Raw genomic sequence first — 26,979 nt, forward strand, 5'->3', positions numbered from 1 at the left:
GAGAACTGAAGATTTTTACACTTGAACATCTACAGCCAGACAAAACACATAAGCACTCAGAACAGAAACACGCAGTGATGTGCGTGGCATCACACAGATGCCACAATATGTTGTCACTCAGACCTGGAGTCACTTGTTTTCCCGCACCATGGCAAATACAGAAATGTTGGGAGATAACTGGTTAGCTTCTTCCACAGCCTGATTTCCAGACAGCAAGTCTGACAGTACAGCTGGCACAGGCACAGATGTCCTATCGACTTTGACGGGAGCGTACATGTGGAGCAACTTTAGATCTGGGACTTCTGCTGGTACACTGACCTCAAACCAACCTCTCTCTCCCCTGCCAAATCACTCACATGCTTCCAGGGAATTCCCTCTCGCTGGTACTCTTCCTGCTCCTGCTTCAGAACCAGCTGAATAAAGAGCTGCTGTAGCTTTTCATTGCAGTAATTAATGCAAAATTGCTCAAAACTGCAAAAACAGAAGGAAAAAAAAAAAAGGTGATGAGTTTTCTGCGAAAGAAGGAGGCACAGCACTGTGCTTTAACAACGTGGCTCACCTGTTATTGTCGAATATTTCGAAGCCATAGATATCCAGGACGCCAATGACGGTGTTTTTCCCATGTACTGTAGTGTCATAGTTCTTCACCTCAATCACGTCGTTGATGTGTGTCACAATCCAGCCAAAGAGGCGCTCGTATATAGCCTGTGGGAGACAAACCCTGAAGAGTTCCACCTGCATCTGTCCCGGTTCTTTCTGGTAAATGCAACACAGGTTCTACAAAGGTTAATGCCAGATGCTGCCCTAACCACACTGAAGCTACAGATCACACAGATCCAAAGGTGAACAGCTACTGACAAGAAGAAAACGTTCCATGAAAATACTTCTTTTCTTTCATAGAATCAGAATGGTTAGGGCTGGAAGGGACCTTCAAAGGTCATCTAGTCCAACCCCCCTGCAAGGAACAGGGATATCTCCAACTAGATCAGGTTGCTCAGGGCCTCGTCCAACCTGGCCTTGAACGTCTCCAGGGATGGAGCATCCATCACCTCTCTGGGCAACCTGTTCCACTGTTCTACAACTCTCATGGTAAAAAATTTTTTCCTAATATCCAATCTGAATCTACCTCCCTCTGTTTTAAAACCATTACCCCTTGTCCTATCACCCAAACCTCATTTACATCAAGTCGAATCCTAGTGAGGTCACAAGCTACAGTGGTTCCCTTGATTTGATTCCAGCTTTTCAGCTGCCTAATAACTTCCATTCCTGAGAATTATTTCACAATATTGAACAGCAAGTGAGAGTTCAGTTATAAGGACCTAAAAACCAAACACAATGGCAGTAAAATACTCCTGTTCACCTTTCAAATGGGAAATGTTCTGTAGATATCTTCAAAGTCTACATGTTCAGAACAGACTGCGAAGCTGTGCAAACATATAATCTTAGGGAAAAAAGTCACTTTAATAATCAAGGATCTTTGCAACTTCATCGCTTCTTCCCTTATCATTTGATTTGAAACAGCCTCAAGTTGTGCCAGGAGATGTTTAGATTGGATATTAGGAAAAATTTCTTCACCAAAAGGGTTGTCAAGCACTGGAGCAGGCTGCCCAGGGAAGTGGCTGAGTCACCATCCCTGCAGGTATTTAAAAGCCATGTAGACGTGGCACTTAGGGACATGGTTTAGCGGTGGACTTGGCAGCATTACGTATATGGTTGGACCTGATGATCTTGAAGGTCTTTTCCAACCTCAATGATTCCATGATTCCATGATTTCTCAGCAAAGGGAGGACAACCCTCACTCCTTCAGCCACCAGCATCCACCTTCCCAAAAAAAAGAGGGCCCTTTGGGTTTCCAACCTAAGTGCTGGATGTTACTGCTCCACTCTCTACCCTTTGAATTCAACTTCTAATGAAACAAGAAACTGTATTTCCCAGAATATTCAGCCCCGTGCAGTGTATTTATTCCTTCTGCAGATGCCAGCAAGCCAGGCTTGCAGCTGCCTCCCCTCTTTCCCGTGCTGCACGCGCTGCTGGTGGTGCTGCACGCTGGGTCAGAGCCAGGGGAGGGCAGGGCCGGCGCCGCTCCGCAGTCCCGCCTGGAACACAGGAGCGCACGTGTTCGGAAATAAATCCGCACCAAGTACAGACTTCCCACGTCTCAGTAAGCACCATACTTATTGATCCACCCAGGAATCCTCCTGGGACCCCAGCATTGAAAAACGAGCAATTATGAAGGTAATTCAATATCGAATGCCTTCCTCTGGGCCATTCTTTGCTGCAGCAGGTACAACTCAACCAAAAGCGAAAGAAACGTGTCTGAGTTACCGTCACATCCAAAATCAGATGCAGAGAAAGGAAATTTAAACTCACTTTTGCAAAGGCATCTCTGCCGTAGGTGGCTTCTTGCTCAGTATGCTGCTTGTCAATGACATCCCGACCCGTAGCTACAGTTCGAAACAGAAGGGCCTTCTCCACCATGTCAGACTTTGTCGACAGCAAGTCTGCGATGATCGACACAACCTTGCTGTTTTCTATCACCGGCGTATCACCATCCACAGAAAACTTCAAGTTCCCCTGCAATAAGGAGCAAGAGACCAGATTTCTCAGTCTGCCTTTTATTAATCTGAACCAGTAGCATCCCAAGTCCATCCATATGCCACCTGCTATTCAAGTCAGTAAATCTCCCAGCACATTAGAAGGGTGGGCCCTGCGCATCCACAGACCCACGAGGCTCTAACATCAGTGGAAGCAGCAAAGCCTGACTCAAAACAAAGCATTCCTGCACAGTGTTCAGCTCAGCTTTTGGAAAAAATAAAACAAAAAAGAATTAAATCCAAACTTCCAGAGGTTTAATCAAACAGTGTCTCAAGATTCAGAGTCCAGTGGTGGGTAACGACATTACGATACAAACATTGGATGTAGCACTACATCTTCACTGCAGCTTGCCACTAAAACGCCGGGCTGCAGTTCTTACTTAATGCCATTGCCCACAAAGGTAACGTGAATATTCCGGAGAAGACGACAAGTCAGCGTGGCTAGTAGGAGCGGGCTGATGGCACATACAACAGCTTTGTTACCGGACACCTGCAGCGCCGGGATTGGGAAGCAGCACCACTGCGCTCCTCGCAGCACCTGACTCTGCCTCCATTCCCTTCCCCAGCACTGGGGCACAACTACTCCAAGGAGGAGACAAAAAATGGAAAAAAGCTACTGTTTCCTTTGCCACCTTCCTCCTGCCCACCTGCGGTGCCTCTCTCCCCAAGGAGACATACGATCGGAGGTATGAGGATGCTGCGCAGGGGAGGAGACTTTGTGGGTCCCAGGAGAATATGGGTGAAGGAAGGATTTCCTCAGCAGAACAGAGAGAATGAAGAGGTCTCCTGCATCCAGCTGCGCCCAAGCCTCCACCACGAAGTACCATCCCTCCAGCAACACCACAGCGGTGATGGTGAGCGTGAGGGTAAAAACAACAGCGAGACGAGAGCTCCCAACTCCATTCACTGCCAAACCCAAACAATTCCAGTTCAGAACATTTAACAGCTGCCAGTACTTAGTGACAGGTCTGTTTTGGGATCTGGAATATGCAGGAATAAACGTGACCTTCCATCATTACTGCAGCGTTCTATTTGATCAAGGAATTTCACTCACCACTGGAAGCTGTAAACTGTATACACTTTTCCAGCCAACAGATCTTCCAATTGCTTCTGCAGCAAGAAAGAGCTGCTGGAAGTGCAAGTACACTGCTTGACCCCTCCCAACAAGCAGCCCCCTCCCACCCGTGGGCAGAGAGCTTACCAAATGAAGAATGACTGCCACGATTTTGTAAACGGTCTGGATCTCCTCTTGCTTGAAGCCGATCACTTTCATGGCATCAGCTACTGCTTTGAACTCCGCACCATCGTTGATGGAACACTGAGGGGAAGAGAGATGTTTGGGACATGAGGGGCTTAATGGAAATCAACTGTGAGAAAGCAAAGATTTTGCAAGCCCATGGGAAATAAGGATGTACTTGGCTCTTTTTCCGATGCAAGACACTGTCTGGAGATTTCTCAATCTAATGCCACACCGTACGTTTGTACGCTGACCCCCACATCGGACACACACGTATACTGGCAGCAATGAGGTACAGAAATCCATCACAGCACGATTAAATAGTTCAGTGCTTTCCCAGTGGATTTTATTGTGAAAGAGTAGAAGTAATTCATTAAAAAAAACCATCAGAACAACAGTTCCAAGTAGCGCAGTCACAGACCCTCTGAGCAGAAGCTGCAGAGCATCAGCAGTAGATTTCTGGTTGTCATCTTTCTCTGCCTGTCTCCCTCCCCTGCCAATCATCTGGATTTTTCACTGCAGATTTCTAGAGAAACTGATAAAGGCATCTGAGAAGGTCTGTGGGTTTGTTTGCTAAAGGATCTCAAGAAAGCAATTAGGAAATCAAGGAGCCTTTTGTCTGGACCCTGCTGAGAGACAGCACTAGGGACAACTCCAGACGTATTTAAAGTGTTCAGGATCTCGTTGTCCTAAAAACTTTATGGGTTTGTTCCCTTTTTTCCTGCTCAGAGGCCCCCTCGAGGTTAAGTCAGATGAAGAATGAATGCTTCAGTAACTTAAATGCTCCTACTGTAAAAAAAACCAAACATTAGTCCTTATGGCTTTTTGGTCCAGAAAGCAGCTTAAGTTACCTATTATGAAGCATGAAAAGTCTGTCACCCGTAACAGGTCAAATATCTACGCCTGCATTTATTTATTAACAAAGGTGATCTCTCTCCTACTACATTTGATCGGTTTTTATAAGCAGACACAAATGTAGTAGGCACAAGTACACACACACTTGACTTCTAGGGCCAGAAACTCCATTTAAAATAGCACACTGGTGTCACCTTTCCCTGTTCATCCCATAAATATTGGTCTCAGCTTCTGCTCGCTCAGCAGTAGTTTAAGTATTTCAAGAAGCATTTACAATTTTAAGACAAGTTACCTCTAACTCACTGACAACACCCTCACCTTTAGCTGTGCCCCAGGACAGATGTAGTTGTACGCAGACGCATCCTTCTGAAGATGTAGAGAACGTAACATCTGGTCAGAACCTCCCTGGAGGAGCTGCACAAAGAGGATTTTAAGAAACGGTGCATGAAAAAAAACCCAGATCCTTCCTTTTTCTGTTTCTTATTCCTCTGCTTGACAGGCAAAATCATAAAAACATTAAATTAGTGCTATGGAAAAATGAGCTACAGTACCTGGAGTCACAAGCACAATGTGCAAAATCCAGGGTCTGCAGGGCTCTGACCCCCAGAAGGAGGTTGCCTAAATGACTGGCTTTTTGAGTGACACAACTGTTTAGAAAACAAGTCTGAACCTCTTCACAGACCAGACACGTTTACATCTGTGACATGCCACAGATGTGGCTTGGCAAGTGCATCGACCTTCTCTGCTACACACAGCGACTTTCCAATAGGGAAACGACACAGTCATGAGAAAGGTGCTAACGTGCCATCATGGAGTATGGAGTAAGTGGGGAAAAAAAGAAATAAACCTAAGTTTCCCTTGCTGCAAAACTGAGAAGAAAGGTTATGCTAATAGGCCAACCATTTTCCCCAAAGGACACACAAGGGAACCACTGTACAATGTGGAAGACATTCAAAAGTAGCCCCCTCAAAAAAAAGAAAGTCAACTTGGTGTCATAAAATTACTTCCATATGGACTAAAGGTCTCAAGAGAAAATAGAGGGATTAGACTTATTACAAACAAAACAGTGAGGCAAAGCCCAATATTCTACCATATTTGTTTAGTTAGCCTCCTTTTAAGTTTACAAATGTGTTAATTTGAGACTGGAGGATAGAGAAAAATAAATCTTCCCATGCTCCTTTCCCAAACCAGGTCTCTTCAAAGAACTAACGAACCCAAGATCACCCAAGATGCAACAACAAGGGAACCCTTTGCAAAACGCACGAGAGGGTGAAAACTTTAAATATTTTGCCTCTCACGTCTGGGAAACTTGAGAAAAGTCGTTTGTTTCAGCAGATGAGTACAAACCTGGTAAAAGGAGTGGAAGCTTCGTTCTCCCGGCTGCTGCACAATCACACGGGACTGTGGGGAAACAACAGAGAAGATGGGTGTTTCTGGATAGGGATGGTCTGCTCCTCACACCTCCCCTTGGACAACGATGCTAGGACACCTCCAGACTAATCTTATCTCACAGGAAGTCTGTTATGAACATTATTTGCTTGGCATGACCGGGGAGTTTGAAGTCTATAATCAAAACGACCAGCTTGTCCAACAGCTGCAACGTCCTACGTCCAACCAGGAACCCCATGTGGCAACTGCAGAATTGCTTTCATGGAAGAGTCAAATAAAACGTCATTTTAGTCCCAGGGTTATTTAATCGCTGGAAATGAAAAACAGGAGTGGGTGGCTACAAAAAAAATAACCTGCAGGCCACAGTTAGGGCCTTTCATAAGCCCTTCTACAGCCCCAGGCCAGGCTGACCCACAGCAGCCCCGCCAACGCTCTGCTCCGACACCAGGGCCTTGCTCCAGGGAGCGACAGCTCCATCTTCAGAGCACTCGTTCCAAATCAGTGTAAAACAGCACACAGAAAAAAAAAAGATAAATGCAGCAGAAATTCAGTCAACAGGCACCGTATCCTCAGTTTACGCTGCAAGTTTGGAATATGGTGAGCAACGAGGCACGTGTTCCTGCTGCAGTGTAACGTCAATCTTTGTCAACCGCTGGTGTTTGGACCAGAATCTCAACTGTTTTCAAACTGGAAACTAATTTAACTGGGTAGAAGTCAAAAATATGAAATAAACGATCAGGATTTAAGTCACTGCAGCTGCAGCTCTGACCCTTTTTTGCATCAAAGTACCACACGTTAAATGTTTAGCTTAGTTGGTTTGTTTTTTGAAATAAAAGTGTTTATTCTGAAAATAGACTTCAGGGAAGTAAGGGGAAAAGTGAAAACCACAAACAAAAAAGCATGTTAGCGGATGTGGTCAAACATAAATGAAAGCCAGACACGTGTCTCACACACAATGAGAACTGCTAATAGATCAAGCCCAGTTTCTCTACAGAGCTTTACATATTCCAATGTTTCCAGTAACCATTTAATGATGTGAAAAAAAGCCTTATGCTTAAGATCACTTGGAATATATAAAACCAAAGCTACTAAAAGATCACACAAGGCTGAGCCATTATTCCACAATAACACCTCTGAAGCATACCATTGCTACTTCCAGACCTAGATATCTTCTCCTTTTGTTCACCAGCGAGGTCTCAGAGCGGGAACTTATAAAGAAGGAGTTTTGCAAACATTAAATTAATCTCAGCTTTTATTCTGGACACAAAGGACACACACTTCCATGCACGTAAGCTTCTGAGTAACCCCCGGCCCGCACGCGGCGAGCTCTGAAAGCAGAGGTGTTGAAGTAACCAGGCAGTGCCAGTGCTTCAGCAGGGTTTCAGTTACTTATATTAACTCTTGAAGGAAAATTAAACCTTGGATTTAAGGAGATTCTATCCCTTCACACATCTCCTGTTGAAATACCTCGTTTGAAAGGAGAATCTTCTAATGGTAAAGCACATATTGCCAAAGTAACGACACGAAAGCCTCTAAGTCTAGAAGCGAGGGTGGCTTACCTTTTCTAGTAAGTAATTATTGATATGCCCCCCTATTGGGTCTCCTTTAAAATCAAAGTTGATATCCATGTATTTTCCAAACCGGCTGGAATTGTCATTACGGTTTGTTTTGGCGTTGCCAAAAGCCTCTAACACACAGTTGGATTTCAGCAGTATGTTCTTCACTCTGTAGCAGAGAGAAATGGAAAAGAGAACAGGGTAAGTTCAGACTTGTATACTCAAATCACGGGATTTTTTTTCCCGCAGGCATTTCTAGAGAAGAATTTAGTAACAGCAGAGATGCTCTTTGATGACGTATTTGGGCAGATGTTTATGACATTAACAATCCCATGGGAAATCAGCTGGGAGCTTTTGGTAATGTTCCTTAGAACCAAGCAAATGGGAACCAAAGATCGGATCCTCCCACTGAAAATAGCATCAAAAAATCAGTTCCTTACATATGACAGTTTCAAAATCAATTCCATGGTCTCTTATGCAAGGATTATTCAAAACTTTGTTGGGCTGAGCATTAAGTCTGTTTCAGAAGAAAGTCACGTTCTTTGCTCAAAAACTTTCACTGTCAGGCTGACAGGCACATTTTGCAATTCAGGCACATGCAAGCCCGAAAGGTCACGGAATATCCTCCTTGCACTCAACGTACACAGGAAACATAATTTCTAGATATTGGTTTTATTTTGCAAGTTGGAACTTTTAAAATAAACTTGTCTACATGATTTTAGCAGCCAATACTGCCAAATTCCCAGAGTAAAAGTAGCATCTGAAGAAGTTCAGTAAACGCTGTCAAATCAGCACGCAATTAGTACGCGACCATCTAATAACACGGTGCTGCACAGTTCACAGGGAGAGATCCAGAAACAAATTATTTCACTTGTTTTTCTGCAAAGCTCTTACCTTTCCACCTCTGCTCTCTGCCCGGGGTTGGTGATGGCTGCTATGTACTGCATTATATATTTACTGGCCTCAGTTTTCCCAGCCCCACTTTCACCTGAAGGCACAAATACAAAGATGATACAACAGATCAAAAAAAAAAAAACCCAACCACCAAACCACAAAGATAATCACCGAACAGTATATCTTAATTCTACCCTGAGAGCGTTTGGATTTTTCATTATTGTGTTTTTTTTTTTTAAAGCAGTCTCATTTGCGTGCACTCTGAACGTTTTCCAGATGCAGCCCCAAGCCTGCCTGGTTGTTGCTGCTGTGCTGACTTAGAAGCAGTTCTGATGTCAGATCTCCCAGGTCGGTAACCGGCCTGGCACAAAGAGGATCAAAAGGAATACTGTTAGAGGAGAAAGACTGGCATGCAGAGGCTTGGCTAGCAGCAGTGCCGGGAACGGCAAGACAAGGGGCTACTGTTCCGCACCCCATCGCGGGTGTCGCGCTTTTCAGAGCTGCGAGAGCACGGGAACATCAAGGAAACCAAGTGCCAGGATCCAGACAGCGACCGTTCATGGTACAAGCACTGCTCCCACTGTCAGAGCCACGACAAGCGACCAGTCTGGCCACCGAAACAGAGAACAAAACCTTGGCCAGCCATCTCCCGGGGACAAAAATCAGCAGATCGCTCAAGAGAGGCAGGAACGCTGCTCCCGCTGATGCCCGTTCGGGGCAGAGCGAGCAGAGGGCTCCTGTTCCAGTCATCCTTTGCACGCACAGATTACGCTAATGCCTGACACCAGCTCTTGAACTAGAGACAGAATTGTTAAGGCCCCCACACAGCCTTCAAATGCAAATAGGGAGTTTTAAGATTAATGAAGTTTTCTTTTATAAAAGGCTGTCATTCGCCAAACCGTTCTTCTCGTCTCTGCCTGGAATCTCACAAAGACCAAGAGCTCACCATCACGAGAAGCTCTTTCAGCTCACCTGATATCACAATACAGGTGTCTTTGGAGCGCCTCTTCATGGCCTTGTAAGCAGCATCAGCGATTGCAAAGAGGTGAGGAGGCCTCTCGTACAACTCCCTCCCTTTGTACTGCTCGATCATGTCCCGCCCGTAGATGTTCAAGTTTTTGTAAGGATTCATGGAAACCACCACCTCCCCAATAAATGTATAAATCCGTCCTTTTTCGAACCTGCCCGGGATGAGACAAAAGGGAGAAGGGGAATTAGTCAAACATGGAGCTTCAGAACACGTTTTCCAAGCAAGTTGCCCGTTTCATCAGGTCAACTTTTCAATCCATCATCATACTGAAACGCTACAACAAAACATGGACCACAGCCGTTACCTGACCAGCACGGCCCCGATGGCACGTTAGCATATTGCACACAGACCTGATGCTACACGGACCAAGGACCAGGGCTGGATTTGAATCTTGCCACCTACAAAGGCAATTTCTCCTGCTGTTTCACTTACAGATGCACGACCAACCAGGTTACTACGGCACAAACACTGACCATGTTTCTGAGCATAACAAACTTTTGCTTTGCTGATACAATCCAGCTGGATTTCTGCATATTCAGGTATTTCTGTTGCCATTAATGCTGCCAGAAAGAAATATTTCTAAGAAATTCTTTAGCAAGGTTTAAGTTAATATACTTTATTGTTTCCACAGTTGACAATAAGTAAACCTGAGTTTGTGATGAGCTTATAACATCTTCCTCATAAAGGGGATTTAAAGGCAAATTCTTTTTTCACATTCTATAGTTGTCCACTGTCCAGCTCAGGCCAGAGAAGCAGAAGTTTTGAAGCCGCTGACTCAAAGATCTATACACATTTGCAAGAAAGTAAACAAAGATAGAAGCCAAGAAGCAAATTAGAGCCTTTCAGCTCTAGCAATTAGCTTCCACTCCATCCTTTTCTCTAGAAGGCACTTTGAAATCATCACTGCTGCTAAACCAGAAGTGAAAGGTTTTTAAGAACACGTGAAACAACCCTAAACTACACCCTCCCTACACCTTACCTGGTCCTCAGTATTCTTTCTGCAAACAAGACTGAAAACAATTTGAACCTCTGCTACGGAGACAGGCTGAGAGAGTTGGGGCTGTTCAGCCTGGAGAAGAGAAGGCTCTGGGGAGACCTTCCAGCACCTTCCAGTGCCTAAAGGGGCTACAGGAAAGCTGGAGAGGGGCTTTGGACAAGGGGTGTAGTGACAGGACATGGGGCAATGGCTTTGAACTGAAACGGGAGATTTTCATGAGATCTAAGGAAGAAATTCTTCCCTCTGAGGGTGCTGAGGCACTGGCACAGGTTGCCCAGAGAAGCTGTGGCTGCCCCATCCCTGGCAGTGTTCAAGGCCACGTTGGATGAGGCTTTGGGCAACCTGGTGTAGTGGAAGGTGTCCCTGCTCATGGCAGAGGGGTTGGAACCGGATGGTCTTTGAGGTCCCTTCCGACCCAAACCATTCTGTGATTCTACTAAAAAAAAAAAAAAAAAGAGTGTTGAAGTTAAAAGATGTTTCCAAAGAAATTCACATTTTATCAAGAGTTATGTAGCAGAAGAGCACAGAAGGAACTTCAGATTAACAGCTGAAGAATTTGTACAGCATTTTCTTCTCAGGAGGAGAAAGGACGACAGCAGATTTGGCGATTAACGTGCAAACGATGGCATTTCTACCACCCAACACCTGTCAGCACCCTGTATCGAAATCTTACAACATTAGATGGCACCATAACACTTCTCTAGAGCACAGCAATCCTTGATGGGCTCCGGCACAAATTCTAGCGTTACTTTATTGAATTTATTACCACCCCCATGTGGTGACAGGCTTGACATTTTCTATTGTTCATTTGAGAATTTTCCACAATATCCCGGCAGTGTTAGTTTTTAGCAGGTGTAATAAAACTCAAGAAATATCATCTAGCAATCAGCATTCCACTTTCTAAAAGAGATTTTGCCTCCAATTCCAGCTTCCTCCAGAAATACTTCACTAAAAAGACACAAGAATTGCAGAACATCTTTTTGTTCCTGCATCCAGTTTTAACCGGATAGTCCCGATATGCATTTCCCAACACATTAGTGAGCTTAAAACACAAAGATATTTTATATTTTAGAGACAGATGCTATTTAAAAGCTACCAAAAATGTTTTAGAAAAGATAAGGCCGTGACAATTAGCAACACCACCTGCAGCTCAGCAGCAAACTATTGCAACAAAAATGACGGATAACACGGAGGCAACGACATTAAGCAACTGGTATGAAACGCAGAATCCCAGCTTAATTTTTAAAAAAAGAGTTTATTCCCTGGGAAACCAGAAGGCTGACTCAGGTACACAGGCAGCCTCACGCACTCAGTCCCTGTCACTCGCCGTCCCTAATTTTACTTCTTTGATGCACAAAGTGGTTGGGAATCGCGGTGTTGGGAAGACACCAAACAGGCAGCAGAAGGCACAGGTGAGTGGGGAGGGATCAAATACCAGGCTGCTCCTCTTCTGCCCTCTCCGGAGCTCGCGAGGGATTCTACATATACATAGGAGAGCCTGAGAAAAACCAAACACACACACACACCGCTGTCTGTATTAGGGAGATCGAATCGCACCCGCACATACATATGTAACGGAAACCACTACAACAACATCAAAATCAGCAGAATCCGTCCCATCTTTTTGGAGCTGGGCAATCCAAAACAGGCACCTTGTCCAATGGAGAACATACAGACTGCTCTGCAAAAGTCACTGCACAGCAGGCACACAGCCGCTGCTGGAGGCACTGTTCACAAGATACAGCAGTTTCTGGAGAAGGTTTTAAGCCCCACCATGCTGCCAGACACACCTAGGGAGGGTTCACGGTCAGCACGGAGAGGTTAAAGGGGCCTCTTTTAGCTGCTGAGGAGAAAAAAACACAGACATCCCTGCTGAAGTGTGGTGCCAAGTCGCCATCACCGCACCCAATACTCTGACCTCTTCCTTCAGTAATGAATTATGTAAACTTTCAGTAGCAGAGCACAGTTTCAGTTTCCTCCTCCCTTGACACCTCGGTGTCCTCGACTGCCTCGTGAGCAGAACCTACAGATTTGCCTCTGCCAGCCTGTCCCAGCGCCAGAGCTCCCTGCTCCGGAGGAGCCCCTCGGCCATGGCACGGCCGGGACACACACTGCCTGCTCGCCTCCCCGCCAGCTCCGCGCTGAGACGGCAGATCTCACGTTTGGCCTCCAAGTCAAGTCTTCAAAGCTCTTACAAGGCTCTGACGAGTTGGGCCTTCAATCTCTGTGGCAAAAGGCAGATGGAGACGAGGGAGAAGGATCCAAGGGCTTGACAAACAGCCTGGTTTTAAGGATACAGAGTTTATGAACAACTGACATCCCCGTTTACCCCTCTGTTAACATTTTGGTTGGGGTTTTCTGCCGCCTTAGCACCAGAGTTAAAATTCCAGAGCTGTGCTTAGATGCTCCTAAAAGGAGCTGTGGCTCCTCGCCCCTCCTTGCTGATAAAGCCTCTTTTCATCAGCCAGCGCAGCAGCAGGCCAAGAACAGCAGCGGCTGTTTTCCCGACTCCATTGCTTCCCTGTGAGCTTCTTGGTTTTCCTTGCCCAAGAAGAACTCATGAAAACTTGAGAAAACAACCACCGACGGCCGTCCATCCAAGCTGGGGGGTACCAGCTGGGTTAAATTCGCTGTTCTGCTGCGAGGGAAGGTCACGAAACCAGAGGACGAAGCTACCTGGTGCTTTTTGGAAAGGCTGATAACTGGGGCATCGAGCTCCACCAAGGCAAAGCTCATCAACGTAAGGGATCGCGTAACCAGTGCAGCGCCGCGCGCGTAACACGGAGGAGTGGGGTTCTGTTATTAAAAGCTGTCCACAGCACACTCGGTAAAAGGAAGCCCTGTACCTGCTCCTGGGGGCTGACATCCCCACAGCCAAACCTCGGTTTGTCTCATGGGAATCACGGCATCTTGTGCTGACACTTGGAGGAGAAAAGATTTCCCCAAAATGATGCTATTCGAATAATTTCTGTATCAGTCTTCTGAATTTTCCGCTTATGACTCTGGCATCTGAAATCCAGCTCAGCAGCCAATAAGAAAGTCACAGTATTTAATCCTTATGTGTTATTGTGATGAAGAACATCAGCTCTTTCATGAGAAGTTTTTATACCAGTTTTTATTACCTTGTTAAAACTTTGCTTGATAGTGAGAAAATACAAACCAGTAGGTCACAATATAAATCACTGAAAGGGACAGAAATGATTGTCCAGGAAAGAAGACTGCCAAGCAAAAAAAAAGGCTCTTACTGTTTTGTAGTCTTTATTTTTAGAGAGTTGAAAAAAAAAAAATATATATCCTTAAGTGCAGACGTCCTATGTTCACATCCAGTTGCCGTTGGAAAATACACTGCAGAAACCAGAAAACTGAAGCAGAAATCTTCACCACCAGAGAGCACTCACATTTAGGATTTCTCCCACCTGACAAACACACCAGTCAAAAATAAAACTGTTCTTACCGAGGAAATGATGCAACTTCAAATGCACTCAGTACAAATAAAGAAAAAAGTTAGTTGGCAAGACTTGGAACCCATACTGCAAAACAACATCTGCAGAAGGCAGACCGTTATCCAACGGCACCCGGCCGTGCGATCGCCGCTCCGAACGCTGCGATTCCAATCACAGAGGGAAATTCTAATTAATCATTTACATGGAGACTCCTCTGTATCGAAAGACAGACTCGCCGGGATCACAGACCGCAGGCAGCACCCCGCAGCCCTACTGCTATTTCTAGAATTGAGCACAACTTTCTGAGATAACCCACGCCAGCTCCCGGGGCTCGTCTGCCTGAGATCGCAGGCTGGGCTGCGCCGGGCTGTCACACGGCTCCTCGGAAAGACGCTGTGCCAGTCTTTGCCTCCATCTGCCTCGCATCTGAGGAGCAGAGCAACTGCTGGAAAAATCACGTCAAGTCACCAGTCGTCTCATTTTCTGTTACTTCAAGAGAGCTAAAGTGTAGCTATTGGAATTATGGATTTTCTTCTCCTGGGAAAAGACTTACTTTCATCTGGAACTACTCCCTTCTCACCGTTGATCACAGATTGACCTCATATTCTGCTTTACATACAAGCAGATACACTAAAGCTTTCCCACTTCAGCAGGTGCTCCATACAGCTCCTCGGTCTCACTCCTTCCTGCTCCCTGATGCTACACAGATGCTCCAGAAACAGAATGCCTCCATGACAAGAAGTCACAAGACAGCCACCAGCTGAAGACAGACTTGCAGTTTAACTGTACAGCAGTGGCTAAAAGTTAAGGAAACGTTAACAACGAAAGTCAATAATTCCAGACAGATACAGGAGTGCTACAGATGTATGAGCGCTAGATACTCAACAGCTAACCTAGTGCCACTGAAGGTTAAAAGAAGAAAAGTTGATGGTTTCCAACCAATACCTATTTCCAACTTACTCATTAACTCCAAAGCATGAACAAACCGAAATATTTAGCATGAGCATACTGGTTTTTCCTCCTTCCTCCTTTGTGCACGGGAAGAAGAACGACCTAGCAGCTGCACACCTCGCTGGCAGGCAGAAGAGAGACAAGTCCTTTCCCTGTTGCAAACACTCTGTGTGATTTGGGTTATTCCCCCAAAGGGGGAGGTCATAGGTCTTAGTTATTTTTTTTTACCACCAAATATACACATTAAAAATCCATTACTGCAGGCTTTGACTCCGTTCTGATTGCAAACACGCATGAAGACATTTAATTAGAACTTGTGTTCATGAAGAGATGTACATGGATAGTCCAGGATGGGTCTTTCGGATGTGTGTGCTAAAGAAGGGAATTTAAGTGGAGTTCTGGCAGTGAAACTGTATTCACCTTTTTTTTAATGCAAGAATGTACAGGTAGCTGCACTGCCACAAAGGAACAACTATTCTTTTCACGCTTTGGGGAGGATGACTTTGTTTAAGCACACTTCACCCTGCGTGTGTCAGCCAATTGTGCCTTTTATACGTGACACCAGGTCTCTCCACTGAGAATTCAGTGCTCCTTAAAGCCTCTATTTTAGGTAAATCTCGAAATAAACTCAGCTGTCAAGCAGGAAAGAATGACTTTCAAGTCTTTCAGCAAATTGCTCATAAACTGTATTATAGCGAGTCATCCTCATCACAAGAGAACTCAGATAAACAGGATCTGCGTTGGCAGAACTATAGCTAAAATATTCTTGCTGCACTTGGAAAAACAAACCAAAAAACTGCCCAGTCAGTATTACCTCCCTGTGCTAGGAAAACAATCCGAGCCCCTCACAATCCTGAATACGCATGTCTCCAACGTTTTGATCCCCCCTGAGGGCTAGAAAAACTAGAATTTAAGTTCATTTAATGTGCAGGTGAATTTTTTGCTTGCAGTTATCCTGCACGGATTCAGTTTTCAGATGTTGCCAGTTTAACAAAATAGGAAATGCCATTCAGCGCGCGTTCTGCACCACTCCTTTCCTGTACGGAGGGAGCAGAAAGGGCAGGGTGAGGAATACTCCATTCATCTGCAATTTTCACAGTCAGCTTTGGAAACCAGGTTAAAAGAGTCCTTTGTAATGACGTCATTTTTTTTTTTTCTTAAAAGAAAACAGTAAACTAGGAGTGCCTGGTGCCACATCTTCCCCAAGAAACCAACATTTAAGCAAACAAAGTTTTGACAAGGCTGGTTCAGCTCCCCAGAGCTGACCCTTGAGTCATCTGAGCAGCTTTGCAAACCCACTAGGTAAGCTCGGGGGAAAGGAAAACAGAAGATGGATGCTAAGCTAGCTCCAACGAACGCCGAAAAAAGGCTGAAACTGTGAAATGTAGCTCGCTAGAAATGAGTATAACATTAAAACCCCTCTTCTTAAACACGAAGTTGAAGTACTGACCTTGCACTGAGAAAACGCCAAGCCACTAAACACAGGAGTCACTGAACTTCCATTTCTGTTTGCGTCAGACTGAGCTGTCTCCTGCAGCAGGGAAGCACTGCGTTCCCTGCCCACAGTTCTAGAAGCGTGGCAGAAGGCGCAAGTAGACTGAAAATAGATAATGAGACAAAAGGAAGTTCTTTGAAAAGCTTCCAGGGACAACACGCTGCTTTGTGGTTTTATTCCAACCCACACGTGAAAGTTGCTATCGAGCGCAGGTAGAGGAAAGAAACTTGCTCCTGATTTCTCTGCGTTGAGCCATAAAACACACTTTCCATGTGAAAAGTCTGGCTGGAACACTGTAAAATCCTCACGCAGTAATCATATTACTCTGCTTTCAGCAGGAGGTTGCCCTGAATTACCTCCTGAGGCTGAATTATCCTGTGATCCTGTATCTAAGCAGGAAAGAGTAGAACAGGCTTGGGACAGCAACAAACGACACTGTCATACAATCATAGAATCCTAGAATGGTTAGAGTTGGAAGGGACCTCAAAGATCATCTAGTTCCAACCCCCCTGCCATGGGCAGGGACACCCTCCACTACACCAGGTTGCCCAAAGCCTCATCCAGCCTGGCCTTGTAACCTCTAACTTTTTAATCTGTCAAATAAAAGCACATCACCTACACAAGGGTAGTGAAAAGAAAAAGAAAGCTCAAAAGTCAGGTAGGTTCTTCTATCTGCTCCTATCACACGTGAAGTCAACTGGAGCATGTATGCAGAAGAGCCCAGAGCTGATCATGTAAAAGAACGAACTTAAACGCTCAAGACTCATAAAACTACCGAGGAGGAAGAAAAGGTGGAAGTACTCACTCTACAAATACGTCAGTAGATGAATACCATCTTGCTGGGTAGCCAGAGGAACTAATTAAACAAAAAACTACACAGGCCCATACAACAGAAAAATGAGAATAGACTTACCCTGGCTGACACAGGTTTGAAACTGAAAGCTCGCTGTCCTGGAAGAGCGTTTCAACAGAGGCAGCAAGAACCAGGGAGCCCTCCTGGATACTGCTGAACTTATTTTATGGACGTGTTTAGAAGATTTAGCTTCCTACGCTGACCAGCAACTGACTGCATGATCCGTTTTTTTTCTTCCACTCTGATGTTACAGCATTCAGGTACTTAAAAAAAGATATTTTACCTTCATTCACCACCTCCTCTCTCCAAACCCCATGCCCATATTAACTGTAACCTGCCACACCATGATTATCTCAGCCTTCAATTTTGGGAATTCAGCGTTGGTCATCAGATTACACATCGCTGTGTTAAAGGGTACGCAAGTTCAAAGATATCAGTGGGCAAAACTGCAGCACAAAAGGCCAAAACCAGAATAATGACTGGTGCTTGGACAGATTTGCACCACGCGGAAGGTGCAGTCTGATTTCATCGCCCTGGCTCAGTGGTGCACGAGTTCTGCAACGGTGGGTTTGTCTGAAGAGTGTCCAGGCAAGGACTGCCTTATACTTCGGAATAACAACCTTTCTTTTCAAGAGATGCTGAGGGAACCATCAAATCCTGCAACCCCACGGAAAGATCAAGCAACATAGAGGGAAACAAAGACCATGGCTGATACCTTCTTACTTCCTCCTAACTTCTCCAGTAACTTCAGGAAACAAAAACCATTCACGTCGCTGCTGCTGCCCCTGACACAGCAGCGTCCTTGTACAAACACACACAACCTGAAGCCACACCAGCAACTTTCCACCGTATTTTCTAAGCCATCTCTTTCTTATACTATACCACCTTCCCAATTTTCCGCACACACGGCACAACTAACCGGACTTCTGCTGATGTCTAACTACACTTCTCTTTGTCCCACAGCGCAGGTGCCAAGGTACCATCACAGTATTTCACAGGTTTCCTTTGTAGATGCTTGGAGGCTCCTTTTGCAGGCCGCTGGCCACGAGATGCTGATGTTCAGACGCTTCATTGTTCTGCTGCAAAGGAATATTCTGCGTTTGTTAAGCTCGTGCCCGGTGCTGATCTGGGAACGCTGCTGGAGTCTCCTGAATACAGCATTGTTTTGATACAGGGCTCAGAATTCCCAAGAACCATCTCGCAGTAGTAAGACACAGTACACCACCAGCAAGCACTCCAAAAGGTTTGCTTAGTCCTTTGGTAACCTTAGATCGAAAATAAAATTAGATGCCTGACTAATGCAGGCCATGCAAATCATGCAAAAATAATAATGCAAGATATGCAAACGATGCACAAATATTATTTATGTTTCTGCATAAACAGAGTTCCTACAGTGACCTGTCCCATCTCATCTAAACACAAATACTAAGGATACAGTCCTTAAACGGGACTGTTTGTTTTCTGGCCATGAAACCAGGCAGACTTTTTTAGGCATTTATGTGTTTTACAGCATATTGTGACTTAACACAGCTCTTTGTGGTTTTGGCTCGTGAACTGTCCCAGCAGCACATCAGATTACCAAGTAAGGGCTTCGGCAGACAAACTGCTGAGTCTCAAAGCAGCAGATGAAGATATTCCACCTACAGCTGCCCATCCAGCTCCTCTGCCAAAGATCCCCATCTGCCACGTCTGCTGAAAGGACAACCACGGAGAGCCGTGATCCCGGCCGCCCCAAGTCCAGATCATCAGTGACACCGTTCCCCGAGGGACACAACCCACAACTTCAGCCGGCTAACGTAGAGAAAGAGCCACAAGCCATGGAGGGGAAAACTAAAATCACAAAGCAAATATGGTTCAACACAAAATGTCTGTTAACTATTCGGGCTGAAAGGATGGACTTTTCCTCATGCTTTAAGAAAAGCATGTCTAGTCAGGAAAAGCGTCCCATTTTTTGGTCGTAGATTTGGCTCAGGTTCGTCGTGGGATCTTTTTCTTGTATTTTTTGGTTTGTATGGGAAAAGCTTCATGTTCCCTAACAGCAATTTGAACCAGAACTGCAGTGAAAGCCCCTCTTCACCATCTCTCCGTCTCTCCCTCATCAGCAAGAATGGAGCAGCAGATGCCCTGGAAAACAAACCCTCAAGCCCTACAGAAACGAGATCAAGTGTGTGTAAAAGTGTTGAAAAGGCCTAGTAAATACACAAGGTTTGTTCTTCCAATTAAAGAGTAACTAATATTTTATAGGAAGTTTGGTTTAGAAACAACGGGAGTTTTTTCCTACTACCAAGTGCAGCGCTTTCAGATAAAGGTGTGAGTGTGCCTGACCTGGCGGATTCGACATCAGGATCTTCTTCCCATTCTCACTGGAAGGACAACTTCAAAAAGGGAAGAAGAGAAGGAAGAATACAGGGAACTCTTCAAACATCTTGTGGATATGGAAGGACCCGGTAGGTTAGGCAAGATAAGCAAATCAATTTGCACAACAGTCTTAAGTACTTTACATTCTTTGCAGGGAAAAACATCTGAGCAGTAGGAGTGCCGTTATTTATGCATTCATCATTCACTGCAGAAGGAGTGAGTTTCTAAATGCCAACCCTACCGAGTTGTTAAACAATGATAACGGGAAGGGAACATTGGCAATATGGAAAAGGACTTAATTAGTTTGATTATTAAAACAGATTACTTGATTTACATGCTGCTTATCGTTTTAAATTATCACCGGAAAGATTGTGTTCATTTACTTCCTCCAGATTTTACATATTTTTTCTGTCAAGATAGTTTCCCCTCGGAAGCTGAAAGACTGTTCAAACAATGCTGTGAGTCAGGACAAATACCACCCGGGATGAACACCCAGATAACCTGTGAAATATCTCCAGCTCATCTTCCACAAGCCGGGACGACTTTGGCCACGCCGTCGCATTGTTAATTCCAGGCCAGTGGAATTCCGAGCCCTGCGAAATGATTTAAACCAGGAGCGTTTCAGACGACGTACCAGCCCAAGAATTCAGGCAGGCTCTTACTTCTGTAAAGTATTTTGTTAGGTGATGAGCGTTAGTTAGTGACAACCACCCAAAGTCACAGCAATGCTACGCTCTTTATCAAAAAGTTTAATAACCAAGTTTCCAGCCACTGATTTTTTTACTGAAAGCACAAGTGTAGCCAAGAGTGGTGGTCAAGTGCATACTCTCAGCGTTGGCACATCTAATGGCACTCCCAAAACCAGCAGCACAGGGCACAACTGCACCAGGATTATCATGGTCATTTTCCACACAAGTAATAAAGCAGTTGGCCCAGTTTAAAACGGCGTTAGACGAAATGAGCCCCACAGGTCCCTCCAAACGTTGCTCCATGGCTACGACGTGCATGTTGCAGCTTCAAATAAGGGCTGAAAGTAATTTTTATTTCCAATAAGAGCAGCACAGGTTTTCAAATTAATTTTGCTGTCGGCTTTATTTAGATTAATTAAACTGATTTCTTAAAAAAAAAAAAAATTAACAGTTCAGAGCTCCAACACATCCTCCTCTAAATGCAGCTATGTTTCTCCTTTCCTCCTGTGAGCAGTCAGCTGCTAAGCCCTTGCAGGACAGCAAGATACTGCAAAGAAACACACAGAAATACACTTGGAATCAAGAAGTCTGGCAGTCACAAACTGTCAATCTCTTTAAACTTTTAAAAAATATACCTGAAATCATCTATTAGATGGTCAAATTCTTTCCCACATTATTTTTCCTATGTTTATTAAGTTAAGAGGTTTGTATTCTCTTTCCCACATCCATCTGATCTTCTCTTCTGCAGCAGGGATATCTCAGAAATACTTGTACAGTTGGAATAACATAGATCGAACTAAATTACGAATAATTAGAGACTTAGAAATCATCACATATCAGCTCCCCAACACACTTAGGAATTGTCTTCCAGCAGGCAGTAACAAATGAGGGAAATGGATCCATTGCCAGTTTTCCAGGGACTTCTGAAAACAACAGAATGCTTCAAGTTTCTCAAAATACTTTGCTTTCCTATTTGGAAAGCGTTAGCAATCCATACGTTTAGGTGACTACTAGCAATCCATAGTGGAATATAACTGTCAACCATTCCCTGGAAGTGTTCAGGGCCACGTTGGATGAGGCTTTGAGCAACATGGTGTAGTGGAAGGTGTCCCTGCCCATGGCAGGGGGGTTGGAACTGGATGGTCTTGGAGGTCCCTTCCAACCCAAACTATTCCATGATTCCATGATTCTATATCAGTACACACACATCATGACCTCAGCTCTGTAAAACCCAAATAAAATGCACACTTATCCAATAAGAAGCAGCAGCAAAGCTGACAGCCTCACCCTAAAGTGGCCTCGTGCTACCTAATGAAATTCTGTTCAGATCCGGCTCAAGCACGACACTGTTTTCCACACCTGTTAACAAAAGAATTCCAACCCACAACAAAATCCCAACCCACAACACATACAACCCTTATTACCTGCATTGTAATTATGCAATATATTGTGATGCAACAGTCACTACTACATTACTCAGTGTGTACATATAGCACACACACTGAGTACTTTTATGGTCTTTTTTATATATATATATATATATAATATATATACTGCACACGCTCTTCTGACCTGCTTCGGAGTGAATCTGATGAGTAGAACGATCACTTATACAACCCAGTAAGAAAATGCATCTACAGCACTGGGACACAGGGAAATGGTCCGAGGGACTTGCAGATAAGGACAGGGTTCAAGTGGTTCATTCACAGCACTTTCATGCAGGGCCAACAAAACTACTACAAATCCCGGTTTTGTCAAAAGGAGAGTGGAATGCATTTATGAAATGACTCTTTTCCTCCTGAATATATTCAAGAGGGACTTACAGGAAAAGAAATAAAGCTTAGTTATTTCCTGTTCACGTCTTTGTCCTTTGAGAAGGAGAACAAAGGAATTTGACACTTCCCATCTAGGCTCATCTCGAGCGCCCATTCTTCGCCTTGTAACCGGAACGCAGACTTGTGTTATGGTCAAGGAAAAAAATCCTACATCTAGAAAAATCAGAAGCTTCGATAAGTCGCTGCTACAGTGCTCAGGTCATGAATGCTGATAAGCAAACGCCAGGAAATAAGGACAGTTATTAACACCGTATCCTCACTTCTCTCCAAGTCCCAGGTGGGAGCAGATAAAACCCAGCTCATTATTTCTTCTGCTTCTCTCTCATGCAAGTGAGCTTCGTCCTTTGAAGCTACTGCTTGCGTAGTGAAATTTCTGTCTCAGTCTTAAAAGAATTAGAGCTGAGCAGTGAAAACGCCAACGGTTCTAGGAAACAGGCCACACAAAAAATCCTTCTCAACTGTCCGGTAACCTGATACCAGAAAAATCCTTTCCTTAGTCCAAATCTGTTGATGTAACCTCAAGCAAGACAGACCAAGGATCCAAACCAGTCTAACACCACTTGAAGAGGCAGTTCACCCTGAGAATAGCTCATCTGGGCTGCGGCTCATCCGGTCCTGGAGAAGAGAACAACAGATGCCCACCAGCCAAAGCAGTGTGCCAGGATGAAGGATTGCTGCACGGCCTCTGCAAACACTACGTGGAAGCCCTAAAACACAGGATCAGTACGTTAAAACAAACCAACCTGTTCAACCAGTTTGTAATGATAACTCACAATTTCCCCTCTACCACCTAGTGCTGCTTTACCAGTGTTATTCCTTAAATTCCTTCTCTTACCCCTTTTTTTGGTGGGGATAGGGAGGAGTGAGAAGCGGGGAGAGACGGAAGGCTGGAGGGAGAGAAGATAACAGGAAAAGTGTAATTCCATCAGCTCAGGTTTGAGGGTTTGTTTCCACTTCCAGTTTAAACAAATCAAGCTTTATCTACTGTCCTTCCACAAACCACTAGTAACTCTTCGTCACAACAACTCTCTCTGTTTCTTCTATTTTATCCTATTTTAAATACAGAGAAACAAAACTGTGCATAGTTATTAAAACAAAAGCCTGCTAACGTTTTATGAAGTCACACCAACATTTCCTTATCTTCACTCGCTGCATTTCCTCCCGCTGCATCCTTGAGCCTCATGAAGGTTTTCTAGAAGTGCACCCAACTGGTGGCTGCTATCATGCAGCAGTGTCCTCTAACCCCCCTCCGCCGCCGATCCATGACCTTGCAATTTATAGCACGTTATTCGTCCGTAAATGAATGGCTCAGCATTCTGTATAATTGGATTTCACCCACGAGGTGATCCAGGCATCTTCAGGAGGAGCACCCCGCCACTCGTGCCATCACTAATGTCACGAATCCTGCTTTTACACCAAGGCTACCTCAGCAACACCTCCATCATCTCCGTGGTCTGCGGCAGGAGATTCTTGCTCCCTGGGCCAGCTGACGCCGAGCAGCTCCCAGCACAGCGCCCTTGCTAGCTCCTCGTCCCGCAGAGGCTGGGCCAGCCACGCTGCCTCACGCTTGCCACGGGCATGGGAGAGGGATCTTTCTCAACAGGTCTTTGCACATATGCTTCCAGAGCTCTCCAGCCGACCACGTTCTGCACCACACACCACGGCTGCTCCCGCAGGGCACCTTAAGGTAGGCCAGGTTATGGGTTTTTTCAGTTTGAGCAGCCCTGCAGGACCAAGCCAGCTTGCCAAACCCCTGCAGAGCCCTGCTCTGGGTTAACCAGCGCACTGCCACAAGCCTTCCACCAGCTACCTACGCTCAGGCAGGTGAAATTTTGGGGTTGATTCATCAACTGCATTGACCAGGTTTCCACTGACTGTACAGAGAGATCTCAGCATCACTAGCTCCTGTATGACATCCACATTGCAGAAGTGGGGTTCACCTCGGGCCAGGAGACCTCTGCAGCTTCTTCCCTGGTGTCCCTGCTCTGAGAATATGGTGGCAAAGGGCAAAGTCCAGCTCTGCGTAGAGCCACCTCAGCACTGCAGCTTCATCAGCTGGAGCTCCACAGGGTGAGAAAACAGCGATACGACCGCCCAGCCTGAAAGCAGCACGGGCACATCCCCCCAGCACCAGGTCCGCCGGGACGGAGCTCACACACGCCTTTACCCGTGGTGTGGTTAATCTGCAACCAGATCATCCACCTCATGGCAACTGAGGATTAAGTGTACAGGAAATAAAAGATATTACTAAAACTAAACATTAACTTACAGCTGCTTGACTGTCCTGTTTGTAAGGCCCCATCTTACTCACAAAGTAGGGAAAGAAGGTGGGGCTAACACCCAGGTGTTACTGGCAACGTAAAGCACCATCTCAGTTTCAAACAGTATACACAAAACATAAAATGTCACATCTCCACAAACCAGGAAGACTTTCAGAAATTTGGGATTCTTTTTGATCATTTCTTGCTGGCCATTTTGCTTCCTGATCACCCCCTCCCGGAAAAGGGCAGTATCCACCCTCCTGTTTCAACAGGGTTGGTTCAGATCGCTTTGCTCCTGAAGTCCCTCCTTGATCATCTGCTTTCAGCTCTGTTTTCTCCAAGAACACATTGCTGAGCCCCGCTGGCACGGGCAGCAAGGTGAAACTGCGCTGACTGCGTAACACGCACCTCGAATACTGCGTCCAGTTCTGGTGTCCCCACCATAAGAGAGACACAGATCTGTTGGAGCGTGTTCAGAGGAGCCCACAAAGACGATCCAGGGGCTGGAGCACCTCTGCTCCAAGGACAGGTTGTGGGAGCTGGGATTGTTCAGCCTTGGAAAGAGAAGACTTCGGGGGGACCTAATAGCTGCCTTCCAGTACCTGAAGGGAACCTACAGGAAGGCTGGGGAGGGACTTGTTACAAGAGTGTCCACCAACAGGACAAGGGGAAATGGATTTAAGTTGGAGGAGAAAAGATTTAGATCAGATCTTAGGAAGAAACTCTTCAGTACGAGGGCAGTGAGACTTTGGAATAAATTGCCCAGAGAAGTTGTGGATGCCCCTCCCTGGAGGTGTTCAAGGCCAGGTTGGACGGAGCCTTGAGTAGCCTGGTCTAGCTGAGAGGTGTCCCTGCCCATGACAGGGAGGTTGGATTAGATGATCTCTGAGGTCCCTTCCAGCCTGAGCCATTCTATGATTCTGTGATTCTTCCTTCAAAGGTTTGTAAAGAGATGGTCCTTTTTTCTTGTTAACAACAGCTCCATGGGGTAAACTACCGCAATCCTGTGACACCACAGGCTTTGTAATACCTGACCAACTGCTAACACCAACCAGCACACCTCACGCACCACACGGCACGTTCAAAAACCGCACCGAAGTCTGCGACTGGTTATTTAGACACGGGCTCTTGCTGCACTGCTCAGTTTCTCCACAGCACTGCCTGCTTCGTAAGCGTGCAATTATAACGCAAAGGCGAAGGAAATGGGCACGTGTGATGTCTTCCTCGCATGCTCATCAGATATAAGCAGTACACAACAAAACAAAGGTCGCAGAAGGTGGTATTTTAAAAGCTTCTAAACCATACCACCACGTTGGCCAAGCAGTGGTACTCATTTTCAAATTACAGCTTGTTGGATGACAATTATTTCTACACCATTGCAATTAATGAGGTTGTTATCTTCATAGTTTGATCACAAATAGCAGTGTTCTGTGCAGCTGAGAGTTATTTGACAGGTTTTGCAGCTATTAAAATGACCAAGAGAAATAATCAAAAATTCACAAGGGACCAATTCCCCAGATTCAAACTGAAAGGACTGTCAGAAGATGTAAACAGATGAAGGAACCGTTAGTAAATCAATGGTATCAACCCAATAACCTACATTAGCAGATTGCAACACTTTACAAGTCATTGCTCATTTATAATAGCACCTTTATCGCTGCTTCATGAACCCTGGAATTGGTTCACGGCCCCCTCATGTTCCTCTCTCTTCCTCACATTGTACCCAACCTTAATTAAAAAAAAAAAAAAAAAAAAAAGAGGGAAAATTGTTAGACACAACTGTCTTCACATCACAATGGCAAGAATGAAAAGAGAATCATAGAATCATAGAATGGTTAGGGCTGGAAGGGACCTTCAAAGGTCATCTAGTCCAACCCCCCTGCAAGGAACAGGGATATCTCCAACTAGATCAGGTTGCTCAGGGCCTCGTCCAACCTGGCCTTGAACGTCTCCAGGGATGGAGCATCCACCACCTCTCTGGGCAACCTGTTCCAGTGTTCCTGTTCCAGTGTTCTCCAGCTGGAGAAATCCAGCTAGGATGTGATTTTTAGCCATGATCAGCTAGAAGTCAGAGGCAGGTGGTCTGCGTTGGTGTTCCCATCATGAAATCCCCCCGGGAAGTTCAGAGGTGCGTAAGGAGCCCTGGAGGAATGAGATAACTCCAAGCGTGGACGGACCAGGGCTCAGAACAGCAGAGCACACGGCTGTTGGCATACGTTACTGGAACGGGTAACTCGCCCAGTTTGGCCAACACGATCTATAGCACAAAGGGCAATTCAGGAGCAAAATGAGCCGCAGCGTGAGCAAAGGCAGTTTATCAGCTGTGACCATGGCACCAGCCAGACAAGCAAGCGGGATTTCTGGCAGCACCGCTTATTCTGGGATCGAGGTACCATTTCAGCTACTGACAGACTATTCTGCGAGGCATCCAAACAAAAGTCTGGTTCAAATAAAAAAAAGTCTGACATTAGAGAAGGGCACGGGCTGCCAGGCACTCCCAGGCAGAATCGCAATTACAGGCATTGCCTCCTTCGCAGCTGGC

The 26,979-nt window shown here is 45.4% G+C and overlaps 1 protein-coding gene across 2 annotated transcripts in view; it reads right to left on the minus strand.

The window, feature by feature from the left end:
- The window catches only part of MYO1D (myosin ID), a 171,542-nt gene that overhangs the window by 123,364 nt on the left and 21,199 nt on the right, over positions 1-26,979 (minus strand). For both annotated transcript variants that reach the window (XM_086626387.1, XM_086626388.1), the window contains exons 2-10: positions 9,498-9,706; positions 8,526-8,619; positions 7,635-7,800; positions 6,034-6,087; positions 5,005-5,100; positions 3,796-3,912; positions 2,371-2,574; positions 560-705; positions 357-471 (exon numbers count right to left, since the gene is read on the minus strand). In XM_086626387.1, coding sequence (XP_086482513.1) covers positions 357-471; positions 560-705; positions 2,371-2,574; positions 3,796-3,912; positions 5,005-5,100; positions 6,034-6,087; positions 7,635-7,800; positions 8,526-8,619; positions 9,498-9,706 — 1,201 coding nt within the window. The remainder of the gene's footprint in view (positions 1-356; positions 472-559; positions 706-2,370; positions 2,575-3,795; positions 3,913-5,004; positions 5,101-6,033; positions 6,088-7,634; positions 7,801-8,525; positions 8,620-9,497; positions 9,707-26,979) is intronic.

Source organism: Tauraco erythrolophus, chromosome 25 (genome assembly GCF_009769465.1).
Source record: "Tauraco erythrolophus isolate bTauEry1 chromosome 25, bTauEry1.pri, whole genome shotgun sequence".
NCBI lineage: Eukaryota > Metazoa > Chordata > Aves > Musophagiformes > Musophagidae > Tauraco > Tauraco erythrolophus.